General features: G+C 47.3%; 1 protein-coding gene across 2 annotated transcripts in view; it reads left to right on the top strand.

The window, feature by feature from the left end:
- The window catches only part of STK32C (serine/threonine kinase 32C), a 66,835-nt gene that overhangs the window by 25,402 nt on the left and 22,303 nt on the right, over positions 1 to 19,130 (top strand). For both annotated transcript variants that reach the window (XM_017809352.1, XM_017809353.1), the window contains exon 2: positions 10,790 to 10,845. In XM_017809352.1, the coding sequence (XP_017664841.1) occupies positions 10,790 to 10,845 (56 nt within the window). The remainder of the gene's footprint in view (positions 1 to 10,789; positions 10,846 to 19,130) is intronic.

The raw sequence follows: 19,130 nt of genomic DNA, 5'->3' as shown, positions 1-19,130 counted from the left end.
AGTTGGTAATGATCGCTTCGACCTGCCATGGGAACAAACGATGCGGTAATTAATCCGCTGCATATGGCAGGGCAGCTGCATTCCGTGAGCAGCATCCCTCTAACTTGGCGTGAATCACAAACAAACAGGATCCCGGAGTGCGGAGTCACGACGGAGGGACCGGGGTTTGCTGGGGACTCTGCCATCGGGGGGCTGTGGACCCTGCTGAAGGTGTGCTGAGCTGTGTCACTGGGCCTGGCTTAAGGCAGGTCCCCAGTGCTTAAGCAAACTGAGTACCTGGCTGGTGCAGTGGAGTGGAACCTCTCAGAGCCTTACTGAGAGAATCTTTGTCTCGTTAGAGTCAGTCGGAAAAGCCTCCTGTGGATTCTGCCAAAATATCCCCAAGCTCTGCCACTGCCATTGTGCACAGAGTTGAATTTGGACCTTAGAATTCCCAAGCAATGGTTCATGGACCTTTTTTTTCCCCCATCGTTCCTGCTCTTTCTTTCCCTGGGAGCTGCAGGTGCTGCCCCACGAGCAGCAAGCTCTCCAGCCTGGGGATGACACCTTTCCTGGGGATGCACGGTTTCCATGGGAAACAAGAGCCCCTGTGCTGCTCCCGTGGGTGGCACAGCATGAGGACACTTGGGGCTGCAGAATGTGCTGTTCAACAAGCAGCCTGAAGAGACAGTCAGTGCAACTCACTCTGGGTCAGAGATGGTGCCCAGAATAGAGCACCGTGTCCTCAGTGATATCGGCGAGGTGCTGTGGTCCCCTCCATCCTCCCTTACCCACCTGCCGTGCCCCTTCACTCCTCTGCCTGCACACTGGGCTTAGATCTTGATTTTGCTCTTCTTCATCAGTTTTGGCGATGATATTGAACATTCCAATCCCTGGAAGTGTTCCAAGGGAGGTTTGGACAGGGATTGGATCAACCTGGGCTAGTGGAAGGTGTCCCTGCCCATGGCAGGGACATGAGCTTTAAGCTTTAAGCTTTTAATGAGATGAGCTTTAAGGTCTCGCCCAACCCAAAGCAGTCTGGGATTCTATGATTCTATTAAAGGTCTCTCACTTTGTCCTTTGGTTTCATGTGCCACTTGTTTCCCCTTGGTTGAATCCTGTTCCCGGAGGCTGGAGGCTCCAGTGTGGTCTCTGTGTAATCCAACACTGGCACGTGCCACCTCTACCAGTGCAAAACATGGCAGGAGCACAGTCCTTGTTCCTTGTGGTTCCCAGTGAGGAAAGCTTGCCGTGGACCCAACAGACAACAGCAGCCTGAGCATATTCTATATTCTGGTTGACAGCTTGCTGGGAAAAAGCCTTGGCAAATTGTATTTCATTTGGGAATGTGGAAAAACAGAAAATTAAATGTGCCAGCAAAAAATGTCACCTTTTTTTTTTTTTTAATGTCACGTTAAAATCTGTTTATTTTGGAGATATTGAGGTAAAAAAAATTAAAAGAAGGAAAACTATAACCTGCTTCTCCCTTCAAGGCAGGTGCAAACCTTCAAGGCCAAGGGTGGTGGAGGTTGAGCTCCAGGCTGGACAGAGTTTTCCCAAGCCAAGGTAGTGGTGGTTTGCTCAGGTCTGTGGGAACACCAGACAGAAGTCAGTCTGTTAATTTTGTCACTGGGTGCAATTTATTAAAAATGGAAAGTCAGGGCACATGGTGGAGACTGTGGGAGCAGCATGAAAAATGCAGACGGTTTAAATTTGGCCCGTCCTCACGTGGAGCAGAGCTTAAAAATGGAAACTGGGGAGGGGAGCACATGAAGTGTATGGTAATTCTTCTATGGGATGAACATGACCTATTTCTGTAAGTCATCCTCGGCTGCCAGCTCTAAGAAATGAAAATGTATTTTCTGAGCAGTGAATAATTTAGCAACTTTGAAGTGATTAACATAGAGGAGAGGCTGGAGCATGGGAAGGTACTGTGCTTTTGGAGCGAAACGTGCTCCTGGGCAGGACGGCAACACAAAGCCTTCGCATCCTTTAAGTCCTGGGAATTCATTCAAAGAAGGCTCCTACTGAGAGAAAATCCAAGATTCAGGCTTGTCTCATCCTCAGGGCACAGGTGAACTGAAGACCTGGAGATGGAGAGCACTTTGTAGTGTCAGATCCTCAGAGGTGGCCTTGTCACAGATCAACTTTTGTTTAAATTGTGAATTGAAATGATTTAAAGAATTAACATCTTGTTTCATGGTTTCCCAGTGTACAGTCAGGACCACAGGGTGAGCCAAGATCATTATTTCTGATCTAAAACCTGTATTTCTTGCACTGCAAGTTGGTGACACTCAATGGAACTATTACTGTGGCATAAATGTGAAAAGAATCTGTCCTTGTTGTATTAGACAGGACTGAACTGTGGTTAATGCTTTAAAATGGAGCCAGAAAGGCACAACTCAGCCTGCTCCTTGCCCAGGTGATGTGTGTTTCATTGTCACAGACAGTACTAAAGCTTATATAAAATACTAAAGCAGAGCTTTACCTGCCCCAGGGCGGCACAGAGCCTAGTGGCTCGCACAGACAGAGGGGCCTGTGCCACTGCCTTCCAGTGCTGTGCTTTCTGGAAACTTCAAACGAGACAATTAAGTTTGGTTGGTGGAACTGCTTCCCCACAGAGCTGTAAAACCTGCCATTAATTATTTCCTTCCTTGTCTTTGTAAGAGAAGCCAGCAGAGCTCCCTGCTATGTGTACCCAGGGTAAGCTGAACCTGCTGCCTGGCAGCTCCCTGTTGTAGGTTTTGCCCCTGCACCATGGACTGCGAGATGCTGATCTTTCCCTTCTCTGCTGGGGAATCCCTCCCACATCACACTGGAGTGGCTGCCATGGGAAAAGCCAAACAGGAAAATGACTGTTGGAGAGGCTACTGTAAGACCAGCCTGTGCTGGTCCTCCTGGCTGTAGGACTTCTCTTGCGTGTTGGCAGGAGAAAGGCGGTGGTGGTGTCCTGGATGAGAATCCAGAGGCTCTGGCTCTCTAACAAGGCCTTCAGACACATCCTCCTTCCACTTAAATCTGGGTTTGCATAAGCTTAGCTGCCAGCCCTGCTGGCGTCCCGCTTCCAGAATTCATCCAGCATCACTGGACGGGCTTCAATGTTTTACAGTTCAGCTGCAGCTTGAGGGTGCAGGGCAGGTTTCCTTCTCCGGTGGGGAGACTAAGGAATGCTGCAGTATCCATTTTTTATGAGGCAGCAGGTCTGATGAGGACAACTGGGATGAAGGAGCAGCCTCTGCGGCAGGGGTGGCTCCACAGGGGCCCTGCTGGAAGGGGAGCATAAGGACTCAGCACCTTCCCTTCCCACCCATTATGGGTGTTAAGGCTGACACCAAAATACAAAGATGTACTGGTTGTAGTTAAGGGAGGACTTCTGTGAAGGGGCTGTGGTAACATTAACCCGCTCACTAAAAAGCATTTATTGGAGTTATGTTTAAGGACACGAGCTGTTGAACTGGGGCCCCATGAGGGTCCGCACACACCCCATAAAGGGGGGGAAGAAAGGTCACCAGGAGGATTTCTAATTAAATAACTTTCTTTGATTTTAAAAGACTAAACTGACAGAGGTTAGATTTAGATTAGATATTGGGCAGGAATTCTTGGCTGTGAGGGTGGTGAAGCCCTGACAGAGAAGCTGTGGCTGCCCCATCCCTGGAAGTGTTCAAGACCAGGTTGAAGGGGTCTTGAAGCAACCTGGGCTAGTGGAAGGTGTCCCTGCCCATGGCAGGGGTTGCAATGAGAAGAGCTTTAAGGTGCCTTCTGAGCCAATTCTGTAATTCTATGAAACGTTGAAAACTTCTGATTTTATAAAACAATAATAAACAATTCAAATTGAAAATTAGGTGTTTTTCTAAGTAGGGTATTTCACAATCCCCAGAAGTTTATAAGCTGCTTTCCAACACACACAGATGATCTCCATTGGGGTGAAATTCAGATATTTCAGAGGAGAAATGAAAACTCCATCTGAGGTCTAACATTTAATTTGGTGTAACTATTTATTCTTTTTACCTTTTAAAATTAAACTACAAAGAGGCCTTATTGTGCCAAAAAGTGCTGGCAAGACCAGTTTTGAAAACATTCCAAAAGAGACACTTTTATATGTTGTAAACAAATGAATGGGGAAAATTTCTTCAGTGTCCTGGTCCAGCCTGCTTTACAATCCTGGTTGGAATCAATTTGTCTGAAACTACTTAGCTTTACCAAGGTGTTTTCTGTTCACTTTGGGGGTTTTAGCAGTCCCAGCCAAGCCCTGAACACGGTACAGCCTCAATCTTTCATGAGGCACCTGAACTCACCCATTTATCATTTCTAACATATGCTGCAGACACATTAAGTAACATCCAGCGGCTGTTTATTGCTAACGTTATGCTACTATAAACATATGCTATAAAGGCTTTTTTTTTTTGTAAATCAATTTTAGTTCCTTGAAATAAAATTTTCTAAGCCGTAGAAGTGGGGAAAAAAGGCAAAAGACCAAGTAAAGGCTGGCCCTGGGATTGCTGCTGTGAGGCAGAAGCTGATTTTCCTGTCGAATCAGCCCTTCCTTGTGAGTCCTCCTGTGGCAGCACCAGCACCTTGGTGTGGATCTGCCCTGGGAAACAGCCTGGGGTTTGTCACAGAGGCACATCCAAGGAACTGGGATCAAGCTGGTGCGTTCCTGTCGCTCCTGGTAGGGCTCTAATTATCAATCCTTTCAGCCCAGATCACACGATTCTGTGATCAAACGGCTTCAGCTCTGCTTCAGACTTGGGGAGCTGGAGGAGTTTGACTATTTGCCAGAGAGGTTTTATTCCAGCTGCATATGAAGTTTTCCATCCCAGGTTGGTGCTGGTTCTGCCCCAGGAAGCCGCTCATGGAGCAGGTGAACGTGTGCCCAGGTGTGCTGTGTGCTGGTGTTTGGCAGTGGCTCCTGGAGCATTCCTGGGGAAGGAAGGTTTAATGGTGGGTGTCCCTGTCACCTGCCAGCACAGAACCTGCTGGGAGAGGGGACGCACTGGTGCGAGAGCCCTGACCCCGGTGGAGCCACGTGGCCACCTCCCCCAGGTTACATGGGAGTGTTGATGTGAGTGGGGTTGAATGTCCGTGTCACCTTTACTTTTCCAACACCACCAGTCTGTAATTTCCTGGGAAGCTGTTTAACACGCAGTACCACCATAAAATGGACCATTTACCAGGGAGTTGTGCTGAGAGGCAGTGCCCTTCTGGCAATAACAGCTGGACACGTGGGAGCACAGAGGAACAGAACCGTCTTTGGAGTTGGCCCTGGAGCATTTGGTTACTCGTGTTGGGTGGTTGGCGTCTCTGGTGACTGTTTGTGGGGCTGCCCCATAGCCAGCCCTGAAAACACGCCTCGCCCCGAGCTCTGGGAGGCTGAGTGCTGTGAGAGCTGTGTGTGGGGAACAGCCCTGGCTGTACAGCAACCTGTGTGTGTGAAGCACAGCCCCGTCTCTGGTGCTTTTGACCAGGACCACCAGGAACTCATTTAGTGCTCATTAATCTGCACTAGTGAGGGCTCAGCCGAGTGGTTAATGAGCGACCTGTTGGCCTCCCCGGGTTGTTGTTGCGCAGTAACATGTATTTTTCTAACAGAAGTAGCACTTGTGGAGCACACAGAGCACAAGGAATGGGGTGCTGGAGTTTCCTTCTCTACTGCCTCCTGAGCTCGCTGATGGAGATCAGATGAACACGACGTGTTCGCACTCCTTTGGAAGGGCTCCTGGCCAACGTGGTATTTTTTCACTAATTAGGAATGGTTTCTGGCCAATCCAAACATTTTTGTACCCAATATCAATAATCCACTATACCTAACCTGACTTAGCAGTTGCTTTGCATGGTGCATTTGATTCCTTGAGGAGTCACAGGGATTAATTTTTAATTATACAATAACTCGCCGTTTTTACATGACTTCATAGTTGTTTCCTAATAGTATGTTTGAATACGTGGTTTCGAAGGGGTTCATTTGTAGCACTGGGCTGGTATTGTACCTTTAATTTCTTTCATTATCTACCAGCATTCCCTGGATTCCTGGGTAGTTAATGCTCACTTGAGGTTCCTGACAGTCACATTACACTGTATTTCCATTTTTCTCACCCATATAATCTTCTCTGTGGATATGAATAGGCAAAACAGATCAGCCCCAGATGCTGGAGACCGAACATACTGCTTGGGCTTTCTCCAGGGACAGAAAGGAAAGCAGTGGTTTCCTGCACCACATTGAGCCCTCCAGTTAGAGAAAATGGGATGCTTTGTGTTCTAAGGGTTTCAGGCTCGTGAAGGACTGCTGACATCACACCCCACTGCCCTTTGCTTTTGCTCCCTCTCTCCATCAAATATCTCTGCACTTCCCCCCTGTGCTTTACCTCACCTCTAACCACAAATCTCACTTTTGGTCTTCACAGGTTCATCCTCCAATTTGGAAGCTTTTCATACTGAGTCCCCCCTATCCCTCCTGTTGTGCTGCCCTTCTCTCCCATGCTGTTTCTGGCAGGCTCACCCCTTCTTTGGGAACATTCTGAGGTCTCCATTAGCAGCGGTGCTACTGTTCCCCTAGGGTCTCTCTGCCATCCTTCCCTTCTCTGCCCCATCTCCCTTTTCAGGCACTCCCAGTGGCTCTAAAGCTGCTCCTGATCTATTCATCCTGCTGGGTTCCTTTTTGTTGTCCTTTGTCTTTCCCCACCCTTCCCCCTGTGCTGCAGGGCTGTACACCTTCTCCCTCCATCTCCTCCCGGAGGCTCACAGGGGTGGCCTCACCTTCCTGCATCAGTCCATGGATGCAGTGGCTTTGGATCAAAGCTGGAACTCTCCTTCCTGCCAGATGAAACTCTTGGCGTTTTGTGGCCACAAACTTGTGGTTCTGTGACTGCAATTTAATGTTTCTACATCAATTACTGGGGTGCTTCCTCCAAGATATGTTGCAGCAATACAATAGGTAGACAAATGCTATTAATTATGCCAACATACAGAAATGCATTGATAGAAAGTAGATCATGTCATACTACACTGACACATTTGCTGTTACAAAACTCAAAAAGTAATTTCTTAGGTCTTTAATGTTGAAGAGAATCAGTCTTGGAGGTAAATGTCCCTGTTACTGATGAGGCTGGAAAACATTCACATAAAGAGTGAAAGGCTGACTCGATCCTTAAAATGTGATTTTTAGTTTGCTGGTTTCCCCAGATTTGAGGGTATTGGAGACTGGGTTTATTAGCTGCATCCCACTACACTGTGCTTCTGCTGCTGGACATAAATACCAGGTCCTGATGAACTCTCACTGGGTGTCCACTGTGTATCTTAAGTTTTATGGTAGTTTTATCTTGCTATACTTTTAGATATCTTCTAAATAAATGAAGAATTAACAGCAAAAATAATGAAAAAATTCACCACTTTAAAATAGTAAAGACAAAACCCTATTTTTTTTCATCTCTCATCCTTCTATATAAAGAGAAACGTACTCTTCATTCTCTTTATTTCACTGGCAAATGGAAGCTGTGCATCCAGGCTGCTTTATCCCACAGTACATCTTGTGACTACAGTGAGATCTTAATTACAGAGATGTCAGTGCAGCACCTGGCACTCTGTTGTGCTGTGGGCAGGGCCGGGCTGTGTGAGGTTTGAGGAGGTCCCTCGGGCACATGGAACGCTGCCATCCTGCTTGTCATGTGTTCCTGGAGCTGGAGAACAAAGCCACACCACACTGAGCAAAGCCAGGTCGTGGTATTTATCTTTATTTGTGATTCATAGTTTGTCACTTGGTGCCAGGGAGAGCCAGGAAGAGGCACGTGTGTCTCTTGTTCTTATGTCCCACAGTTCCGCTCTTCTGCGAAGGTGCTACATTGATAATGAGCCGCTGGAGGAGTCAATGGGAACAATTTGGGAACAATTAGTTTCCTGTTCTCATGAGGAGCTAAGGCAATACCCCGGGGACATCACAGCTCAGCAGATGGCATTGGGCTGGGGTGTGAGTGAGTGTCCTGGCACCGGGGCACCTCGGATTTGCACATTGCAGGTGGATTTGGAACGGAATGGAATAGAAGAATAGAATATTTTCAGTTATAAGGAACTTACAGGGGTCATCTAGTCTCGGTGCCTGATGCTTCAGGGCTGCCCAAAAGCTGAAGCACACTGTTAGGGGCATTGTCCAAATGCCTCCTGAACACTGACAGGATTGGGGCACAACCATGTCTCTGGGAGGCCTGTTCCAGGGTTTGGACACCCTCTCAGTAAAGAAACGCTTCCTAAAGCATCCCAGGTTTTCAGGTCCCTTTCCCACTCTTGTGAGTTCCTCCAGTTCGTCCTCAAGCCAAATCCATTTCTGTACCTCCAGATTGTGGCTGTCAGAGCCGTGCCATGTGAAGTCACAGCAGCGGGTGAGCAGGGCCTGTGAACAGGCAACAGCTGTCACCTCCTGCTCACTGCCACGAAAGCCTCCACTGGCATCTGTGACTCAGGCCCGTACCAGTCACCCCCAAATCATCAGCACTTCTGGCTGCGGGTGAGCGACAGCTTTCTCCTGTCAGCTCAGAGTGGAGCCTCTGGAGCACACGCAACTGTTCCAGGCAGGTTCAGGATTTCTATTTTAGGGATAATCACATATTCTGTAGTGATAAGTTGTCATTTTTAGAAATTCAGTGTGTTGTGCACAAAAAGCAACACACTGCTACTATGATTTTCTTCCTCAAATGTTAAGGTTTGCCTTTTCTTTAAAGGGATCATGGAATCATAGAATTGCTCACTTACACAGAGTTGTCAGATTGCTGACTGAATCCTGCAGAAAATACTGGAACTGGAAAACCAGTCAGTGCCTGTTCACTAACATCATCTGAGCTTCCCATCAGCAGAACTGTGTATTAATTTATTAAAAGTGACATCTCTGCTGATAGGTTCAAGGGACTGGTGAATATTCATATCTAGGTTTGTTTCCTGCTTGCTGACTTGAGCAGGCTTCCCAGAGCTGTTGTAGTCATGGATACATGGAAATGACACTTTGGGGTTTGTTTTCTCAGTGGCAATGCTTTTATACACAATATTCCAAACATTATAATAAAGAATTGTCAAAAGCTATCCTGGAGCGATGGCAGATCATGAGCGCTTGCATGTGGTTTAATTGCCAAGGAAATGCTGTCCTTCAAAGGAGCTCCCTGTAGCTGAGTGTCCTCTTGGAGTGCTTCTTAGAGACAGAAGGTCAATCAATGGATTTGATCGCACGTGGAAAACATTTGATCTGTTACCCCAAATGCTTCAGCCAGAAGATTTCAAACAGAATATTTACGAAGAAGCTGTAGCTGCAGTTCTGCATTGCTCACTGCAGCTTCTCTAATAGGGGTGGTAGGAAAATCCTCAGTAAACCACTGCTTAAATAAAAAGCTCCAGGGAGAAGGGATGTGATGAGGAGCTCACACAGCACCTGTGCAGCTGAGCCTTTCCTCCAGAGCCGTGGGAGGCCATCAGAAGGATGGGGGGCGGGCACTGGTGTCCCCATGGGTTTTTTTCATGGACACTCCTGGAGCAATCTGTGGGAGATCAATAGAATCATTAAGGTTGGAAAAAACTTGCAAGGTCATTGAGTCCAACCTTTGACCGATCACCACGATGTCAACTAAGACAACTAAACATGCACCGATTGGTTGTGCATCTGCCCTTCAGCGTCGCTGGTAGAGTGGAGTGGGAGTGTGGGGAGATAAGTAGTAGCAGCTGGCCCAGATTCTGTTTTCAATTTCATTTGGCAAAGTTTTCTGAGCTCTCCTGTAGAAAATGTCCCACAAAAGTGACAATAACAATATTTTGGATATAAGCCTAGCACAAAAGGGTAATAGGAACTCCATGGGCATGCGTGGGCTCTTGATTCATCCTCAGAGATGGCAGATGTGCATTTATTTAAGATCTGGGAGTGGGACTGGTAATATTTATAGTGAATGCTTTGCTCCCACTCTTCCTATGTGATTTTGGTCTCCACTGTTGGTCAAACACTGGGTCAGTGCTCATTGTTGACCATCTCATGCATCATTCACACTGCAAATCCCCAAGCCCATGCCAAGCATTTCTCTTCCTCTAGAAAACTGGCGTGGAATGCTGAGGGTCCCCCACAGGATTGGGGTCTCATGGTGGAACTGTCAAGGGCTGACAGACGTACTGGATACAGTGCAGCTCAGTCCACCAGTGAGCTCCTCCTTACCTCGTCTTCTTTTTCTAAAAGTGGCACTAAATTAGATCACAGCAGTACTTCAGTATAAAAATAATTTTGTTTGCAGCAGCTGCCGATCGAGGCAGTGGTGAGGTGTTACAGCTGCATGGTCCTTTCTTGCCATTGCTTCTCACCCTGGCTCTGGAAAAAAGCATGGGTCTGGCCCAGGTGGGCTTACACATGAAGGGAGTGGAAGGCCATCCCTGTCCTCTAAATGCTGCCCTTGGGCAGCACCACCACCAGCCCACCTGTGTTGAACATGCATGGGTGGCTCAGCGCGGTCGTGTGGAGCGGAGCAGTGTCCTGTGTGGGGCGTGGGGCAGGGGCTCTTTGTGTTCCCTACTCTGCCACGCTCGGAGTTTGTCCGTGAGCTCTGAGACCCTTCCTTTATCCACACAGGTCCAAGCTGTATTTTAACTTGTGCTAAACCACTAATATAGTAACCTCATTGAACCCTCTGCCAGCTCCCTCAAGCAGATGAAAAGAGACTTGACAAAACAACTGCTGTCCTGCAGCAGTTTTAATAAAAGCTTAGCCAATGTTCTTAGTTGTCTCCCTGCCTTCTTTTAAATGCAAGCTCATTGCAGTAAAGCATTTACAAATTTAAATTCTTTTTTCTTTACCTTGTAGTGAACTTTGACCACTTCCAGATTCTCCGGGCGATTGGGAAGGGAAGCTTTGGCAAGGTAGGCCTGAGCGCTCGGTCTTGTGGGGTTTATCAGGTGTCTGCTGTTATGTACTTATGGGGTATTGAAACAGTAACAGGACTGAAATAGGCTATTTTTGTATTTTTATGATGGCCGCTCAGTGAACACAGGAAAAATGTTCAGGAAAATACCTTGTTGCCATTTGGCACTGCTTTATTTCTTGGCATCTTGGTGAAACAGGTGTGTTTTAAACTACCAGCACAATTGTGACCATTTCACAGCAAACATTCGTTACGGTTTGTTTCCTGTGGGGGTGTCTGGACTGTGAGGGGGTAGTAAGTCAGGAAGGTGCTGGAAGTTGTCCTGGGTGATGGACTGAGCTGGCACACTGTGGTCAAGGGGGTTCTCCGAAGTCCTGGGCTTTTTTCCCAGTCAGAAATGAGTTATGCTTGAAGAGGTTTTATTGTTTATTTTTAACAAGTTTTTTTTTGCCAAGCGAGTGGGAAGAGGTGGGAGGTGATGATCAAAAAGCTGGATAGCTCTGGAAATCAGTTACTGGTTGGTTTCCTAGTGTTAGTCCTTTTTCATTCCCTTTTTCACTGACTCTCACTTGATGCCTGTGTAGGTGACTTTGCTGCATCTCTCATGGCATTTCCAACCTGAGTTTGCACTGCCAGCACAACCTTCAGTGTGTGTATGCATGTCCTTGGATGCACACAAGGCTTCATTGCCTTCATTTTATCCCATGTTTTACCGTGACCCAGCAGTGGTTGTGTCCCTCTGTAGCTGAGTCACCTGTGCCAATGGACAGGAGCTGTGGGAGCGACAGCCCCAGTGATGATCCCTGAACGCACTGAATCGGCTTGTCACCTTCTCATGGGATGGTTGTGTGGGGCAGGGTTGTGTGCAGGACTGGGGCTTCAGGCAGGGAAACGGCCTTGAAAATTGTGTGAAATGTGCGATATCAAACCTATGGAATAGCCCAGCCCAGCTCAGAGAGGGACACAAGTGTCCCCAGACACTGGTAAGAGAAACTGAGGACAAGCTGAGCCGTCAGGGAAAGCTGTACGTGCTCATGCTTCCTGCTGGTTGCGTCATCTTGGCTGGTTTCTCTCACTGTGCTTTGTTCAAAAGCTGATGCCATGAGGATGAGAAAATCTGAACTTGGCTCTGGAGGTGACCTGCCCTGTCCTTTGCCTTCTCCCTCTGCCTGGTGCAACCTGATGAGGCAATGTCTGACCAGGCCATGGCCTCAGGAGCAGCCTGACCTGCTGTACTCGGATGGCTGGAAACTGGAGACTTTGCAAAGGCAGAAATTTCTCAGCAGATCTGAGACCTGTTTGGCCAAAGAAGAGCCCAAATTTTTACTGATTACTGGAAATCACTTTTTAAATACTCAAAATGCACGAAGTAGTGTCAGTGTTGAGTAACAGCAGCAGCACAAAATCCAGCCACAGTCTGGGTGGGTAGAGTCCAGCTTTTCTGAGAGTCAGGAGCGAGGACAGTGTTAGTCACAGTGCTGCCATTAGTGCTGCTTGCTAATGAAGTCGTTTCGTTACAGCCTCAGTGAACTGACGAACACTGAGGTATCTATTAGACTGCTCTGGCACAATCCACCCCCGTGAATTCCTGCTGGGCTTCGATGTAAGTCTGCATGGGACTTCCAGGGCTAATGAAAATGGATTGCCAGCAGTGTGTAAGTCACTGAGGGGGTGGTTTGAAATAGTCACCGGTGTTTGCAGCCACGTCCCTTCAGCAAGGAGAGGCAAAAGCTGGCAGCAGAGCTCTGTCAAATTTCTGGACTTCTGTTAAATGATGGTGAATTATTAAATACCAGCTCAGATCCTTCCGTGGGGCAGCACTGTGAGGATAAGGCAAAGAGTAGAGGAAAGTCTCCCCAGACACTCCTGATGAGAATGGAAACTTTCAGGGTCTTGTCACTTCATCTCACTGTCAAAGACCAAAGACTAACTCAAAATCTCAAAAAGAGCAGCTCACTTTTTTTTTTTTCAAGCTGATTTAAGAAAATTCATATTTCTAAAAGTAACTTTCCAGAGAAGGGAGTTTTATTCTTTTGAGCAGCAGCACTTGGAAAATTAATTCTGCTGAGAACATGAAATGAAGAAAAAAAAAGTTATTATCCCAGAGCAGGATAAGAAGACTTTGAAGAGAGCTGCTCCCCAAGGCTGCTTCTTGTGGCTGCTTCTTGTGGCTGCTCACTCCTCTGTTTATGCTGCAGAAAGGTTAAGTCTAGCACGTAGCAGTCTATCAGGCATCAGAACTGTACATACACTTTCAACAAAATGCTGAAATGATTCATCTGTCATCTTTCTGGATAATTATGTCAATATGCTGAATTTCCTCTGACACTGAGAAAAGCTTTTTGCATTTACCAAGTCATTTACAACTCGCATTTAATTACAGAAAACATAAAACTACCTACCTGGAAAGTGGTATTTGAAATTTAGGAGTGATTTAGTTGCTTTGGTTGATATAACCACTCTCTGCCCACATTCAGAAGGATATTTAGGAGCCAGTGTCCCATCCTTCTTGAAGTAGGGGTGTAGACCCACAGTGTGCATGAATGACCTGTGGAATCTGATGCTGTGTGATCCCATGGTGACGGGACCTGGGACCAGCACCCGTTGGGACTTTGGGCTCAGCATTTCCTTCACGCTCATTTTCTACACCCCTCAGGACAGACTGTGTGGTCATCAGTACAGGAAGTATAGGAAAAGAAGGGAAAAGGAAGTCACAAATCCCTTTTGAGGAGCCTGAGAGACCTTGAGCTGTGGCTCTGGTGTATCTGCAGTAAACGGCCAATTTCTGTTAGCTAAAGGTGGGTTTAATCAGCTTTAAGATGCCATTAATCCAATCAAGGTCATGTTCAATTCCATGTTTACTCCAATTAGCAAGTGTGTAATATTTTCCATGCATATTAGAGGTGATATGATTTGATTTTTAGTAATTTCATAGCAGCATGGTGTTCCCCCTGTAGCACAGCCTCCTTTCCAAGCAGCAGCAGTTGCTCAGGTTTTGGCTGCTCTGGTGCCATTTCCCAAGTAGCAGCAGCCAGGTCTGGGTTTCCAGAATGAGGTGCAGTTTGTGACCCTGTTTTAATTGGGAACATGCTCTGAAGTTCACTGTGCTTCATAAAAGATGTGATGAGACCCAGAAATCTCTGAAGGCGATGGTGGTGTTGGAGTATCCTGATACCTCCCTAAGTAAAAATTGGCCTCTCCTGGCTTCAGTCCCCATCCGTTTGAACCATGAGGGAGCTGAGGGTGTTCATTCCTGAACTCCTTCTCCTGCCTGGGCTTACCTCTCAATTCACCAGCAGATCAGCCCCAGCTGCCTTTTTCAAGGGATAAAAAGCTGGATGGGGTTGTGGGAATTCATTATATTCACTTCACTGCTGTGAAGAAATAAGAACACATCTGAAGTTTTTCAGCACCGATTTATGTCTTTGTGTGCCTTTGGAAATAGAGGATTAAACCAGGGATGGGGATGGAATGAGCAGCAGCAGCAGGAAATGGAATCTTCCAGGGGAACCATATGCCTGAGATGGGTGCCAGTGGCCCATAGGGGCTGGAGGCCTGGCTTTTGGTTTTCTCTAGAGAGGGCTGGGTGTCCTGCTCCTTGTGCCCAGCCCTGCACTGACCCTCCCAAGGAAGGCTGGCTGTGCCATGGGTTGCTTTGCACAGGTACTTCAACTTCATGATTTTGTTGCTTTAATAATTCACACAGACCAGAGCTGGGTATAGAAAGGCTTTAATCCATTTTCTAAAGGTCACAAATGCCCACCCAGTAGCTGCATCATAAATAAAATTCCCTTTAAGTCTATTCTCAACTGAATCTCTCTTTGACATCAACACAAGCTTGATCCATTTTCCTTTTTTTAGCTTTATAAATGTTGAATTTTTTCCCCCAAAAGAAAGACTGGAAGTTTAATCCATTGGTACTAAACTGCCACAGATATTTTTTTGCCCTTGATTTTTCCTTTGCTGTCCTGGAGCTCACATGAGGTTTAGGGTTTGCCAGAGCTGTGGGCAGGGACTGGGGACACACATCCCTGCTGGACATTGTCCCTGTCACTGGATTGCATGCCGTTGTCATTGGGAGGCTCCAGAGGCGAGGATGCCTTGGCTTTGCCAACGGGCAGCATGGTTGCTGGGAGGGGACAGCCAGGTGAGGGCTGTCTGTGGGTCCTGGGGTGCTGGAGAGCATCTGGTGCTGGACCATCTGGTGCTGGTCAGGTATTGTCCCACTTGGCCCCTGAGGCTGCACAGGGACGTGTGAGAAAGCACAGAGCACACAGAGGGAGATCCTCCCTCCGATACTCCCAGGTAATACCAAGTGATTTTTGTTCTTGGATGTTGCCAAGCTGAGAGTCTGTCCATCGATGAAAGCCACAGGAAAGAGAATAGCAGAGCATGGAAAGCTGCAGTGGCAGTGGGGTCCAGCACCACCTCACTGTCTTCTGTTGTGGGGACAGCAGCAGGAAAATTACAGTGGAAAGTGCCACTGAATTGTCTGGAGAGACAGAGTGAGCAGTGACTTCAGCTGGAAGGAGCCTGGGACACGATCCTGCATGTCCCCACTGGGGACCTGTTTGTGGTTTCTGAAGGATCAGTCTTCATAAGACAGTGATTTATCGTACAAGCTGCCCACTTTTGTTATTATTATACACCCGGTGCCTTATTAACATTTGCATTAGATACTGCCTGGGGTTTGTTTCAGCCCCCATCATTCCCTGTGGATGAGTCACACCGATGTGGGACAGGAGGTGGGATGGGAGGTGGGATGGACCCTTGTGCCACCAGCTGGGGGCCTGTGGACAGGAAAGAGGGGTAAGAGAGTAGAGGGCAGAAGCATCATCCTCCACCCAAAAACCCACAGATGGTCCTGGGCCACCCCTGCAGGTCTCTGTGTGGGGGCTGGCACTGCCGGGAGCGGGGCAGGTGGAGCATGGCCACAGTGCTTGGTGTAGGTGGGGAAGGGGTGGTTGGTGGCCCTGTGGTGGCTGGCTTTGCCCGTGGTACATGCAGTCCACGGCCCTGCAATGCCTGGCTTTGCCTGTGGCACACTGGCCGCTGTTCCTGTGGTGCCTGCCTTTGCCTGTGGCACACTGATTGGTGTTCCTGCCATGGCTGGCTTTGCCTGTGGCACACTGGTCGATGTTCCTGTGGTGTCTGGCTTGGCAGGGCACATCCTCAGCATCCAGAAAGCGGCTCCACTCAGTCTGGAAGCCCAAACGACATCTGGAGCTGGACCACAAGACGGCTCCTGCAGTCAGCACAGTGAGAACTTGCTGTGGCTGGTGGCAGCAGGAATGTTTTCTCACATGAATTCCTGTGTGTGCATCAAGACTCAGTAGCTGTTGGCTGCTCAGGTTCTTCCTGGCTCTAACATGGGAGTTTTTTCAATATTAGATTCTACAACAAAATCCTCCCACACCATCCCCACTCCCCCTCCCTGCCTGAGCCCAAATGTGATCTCATTTCAAGGTCTTTGATTAAGGAGACCTTTTTATGGATCAACATATGCTGCCTGTCGAGTGGCAGATGTCTGTGAATCCAACCCTGACCCTTATGTCGGAAGGACCAGCCTCGGGGTGGGGCAAGGGGACAGAGAGGCGCAGGTGTTGAAGGAGGAGGAGTTGCAGTGGGAGCAGGAGAGGACAGAGCTGGGTCAGGTGGCCTGGATGAGAACAAACCCACCCTAAATGCATTACTGAATTCCATAAAAGATCATCTGTCTTGAGGACAAAGAGCAGAATATTTTGGCATGGATCAGATTAATAATTGGAAATCTGATTATTGTTCTGTTAGCACTGCCCTTAGGAGAACCTCCTTTTTTGTCCCTGTCACGGGCAGGGTCTTGTCCTGTCCTTGGTGCCAGCCTGCGGCTCTCACAGGGACAACATTAGCAGTCTCACTTTTAAAGACAAAAAAAGCTCCCTTCATCACTAATGATAATTATAAACTTCTCAGTGGCTGAAATGTGACCAGCATTTGGATCTTGGTGTTGTTCTGACAAGCCATCATAGCACACCCCCCCACCAGCTGGATAATGGAACAGAGAGATGGGAGGTTCCAGCATCAGATGCAGCTTCTGGCAACAATAAAATTGAAGCTGTGTTGGACATCGAGGTCATCTACAGGTCCTTGGAAGCTGCAGTTTGTGAGTTTGGAATGTTCTGTTAATGCTCATGGTTGGACAATACAATTACAAACCACTTAATGTCATAAATGACAAGGAACAACGTCTGCTGTTCTTATGAAATTATGAATACATCAGCATGATACAGCAAATAGAGTTTATTAAGGTAAATACTGCCTGCATTTCACCAGAGCATTATGGGGTGTACCCCTGTTGTCACTCTGGGCAGCACCATCTATCAGTGGTGTTTCTGGAAGGAGACTTTTTCCTTTTCTTCACAGGATGTATTTTTTCTCATGGGTCTTCCTATTCATTTATGTGACTTCCTATTGAAGTGTCTGTGCCCTGCTTAGAAACAGATTTGAATCTCATGGGAGTTGTACGGACACAGCTCCATGAGGCTGGATACAGTCCTGCTCTGGTTTTTCTGTGGTGAAGGCAGGAGCTGCCCACAAGCCACTACAAGGCCATTGGGATTTCCTGTGTCTCAGCAATGAATTAAAGATGGAACATGAGAAATACAAATAGAAACTGATGCAACTGGTGCAAAACTAACAATAGAAACAAGTGTTGTGATGATGGATTTGAGGTAACTTTACCACAGTCAGAGGTACCCACTGGACAGAACCTCTGTGTGAGCCAGGCTTGCTAGGAAGTGTCCTTCCCAGTGATGAGCACGTGATGTGCTATTATTCCTCCCACTTTTCCTACCTGACTTTCTCCTTTGAAGTTGCCTCTTTTTCTAAGAATAACATGGTGGTTTACCTTGTTTTCCCAGATGAACAATGTTGGTGGACTCTGGAGACNCCTTGTTTTCCCAGATGAACAATGTTGGTGGACTCTGGAGACCGGCAAAAAGAGGATGTGGGAAAAGTCGTTGTGAGATAGACCTTTAGAGGTGTATCAGAAAGGTTGTGTGGAGGTTTGGGTGTTTCATCCAGCTGGGGTCCATTACATGGAGCCCCCACCATGGGGCTTGGCCATGCATTGGGAGAGACCTTGTTTGGGAGCAGGGCAGGGCAGCCTGGAGACCCCCTGCTCCTCAGAACCGGGAACTGCTCCCTAATGCTCTGAGCTGTGCCCTGGGACTGCTCTGCTCCGCATTGCGTTCTCTGCCCAAGATTGATGGGTTTGGGGGGAGAAGAGACAGAAATGACTAATTCTCATAGTACCTGCTCTTTTTTGTCTCTGTTGACGTGTCTCTCTGCTCAACACTGCTGTCGGCACTGGGGAAACAGGGCAGTGGAGAACAGGCTGATGGAAAGGTTGAGCTGCTCAGGCTGTCACTGCAAAGGGCTCCTGAGAAAACAGCCAGGAAATACAGAACAGGGTTTGTGAGCAGCAGAGGTATTAGGGTGGGATTTTTGGTGGGTTTGGGTCTCTTTCCTCTGAGCCTTTCCGTCACTGACGCTGTTGGCCGAGCCCAGGGTATGGGATGAGGGGCCCTTAGGTGCGACCTGGTATGGGTCACCTGCTGAAAGGTCCTGGACATGGTCATTTGTGTGATGTGGATAGCAAAATCCATAATAGTTTCGATAGTTCCGTAAAATTAAAATATTAGGAGAGAAATGTTGATGAACTCTAAATTTAGTGCTTTCCATTTTCATACCAACTGGCCATTTTGTTCTCTGAAATAAAGCTGCAACTACAGGATTGCCTTGACATTTGCACATTTTGCTTTTCTAATGTTCTATACTATTTTATTCTTACTGACCCATCACAGTTGTGATGAACTGTATTTTATCTGTATGATCAGAAATTGTACCTCCCTTCGGAACACACTCTGGACTGTAAGTAAATGGGATTTTTTTTAAAGAAAGAAAGGCATGAAAGGGAACAGTATTTATTAAACAGAAGCCTTTTGTGTCTCTGCTTTCCACTCTCACCTCCCGTTTAGTTACTATTTATGTCCAAAATCCATCGAGAATCCTTCTGTTCCTGTCGTTCGCTCACGGAGTTGCAATAAGATTGTTATGCCACGTTATTACTTTTGATCTAAAAATTCTTTTTAAAAGTAAGTGCTAAAAATTCCTCTCAATAAAGGGCAATGCAGTATAAAATACTTATCTGTTCATACTCAGCAAGTGGTGCAGTTAAACCAAACCACACTGAAGATGAACTAACACCAACTCGTTCTTCCCAGCTGCAGTTGGACAATGCTT

Source organism: Lepidothrix coronata, unplaced genomic scaffold (genome assembly GCF_001604755.1).
Source record: "Lepidothrix coronata isolate B3197 unplaced genomic scaffold, Lepidothrix_coronata-1.0 Scaffold25, whole genome shotgun sequence".
Lineage (NCBI taxonomy): Eukaryota > Metazoa > Chordata > Aves > Passeriformes > Pipridae > Lepidothrix > Lepidothrix coronata.
Note: the sequence above shows the minus strand (reverse complement) of the source record. Positions and strands in the feature narration are given on the sequence as shown.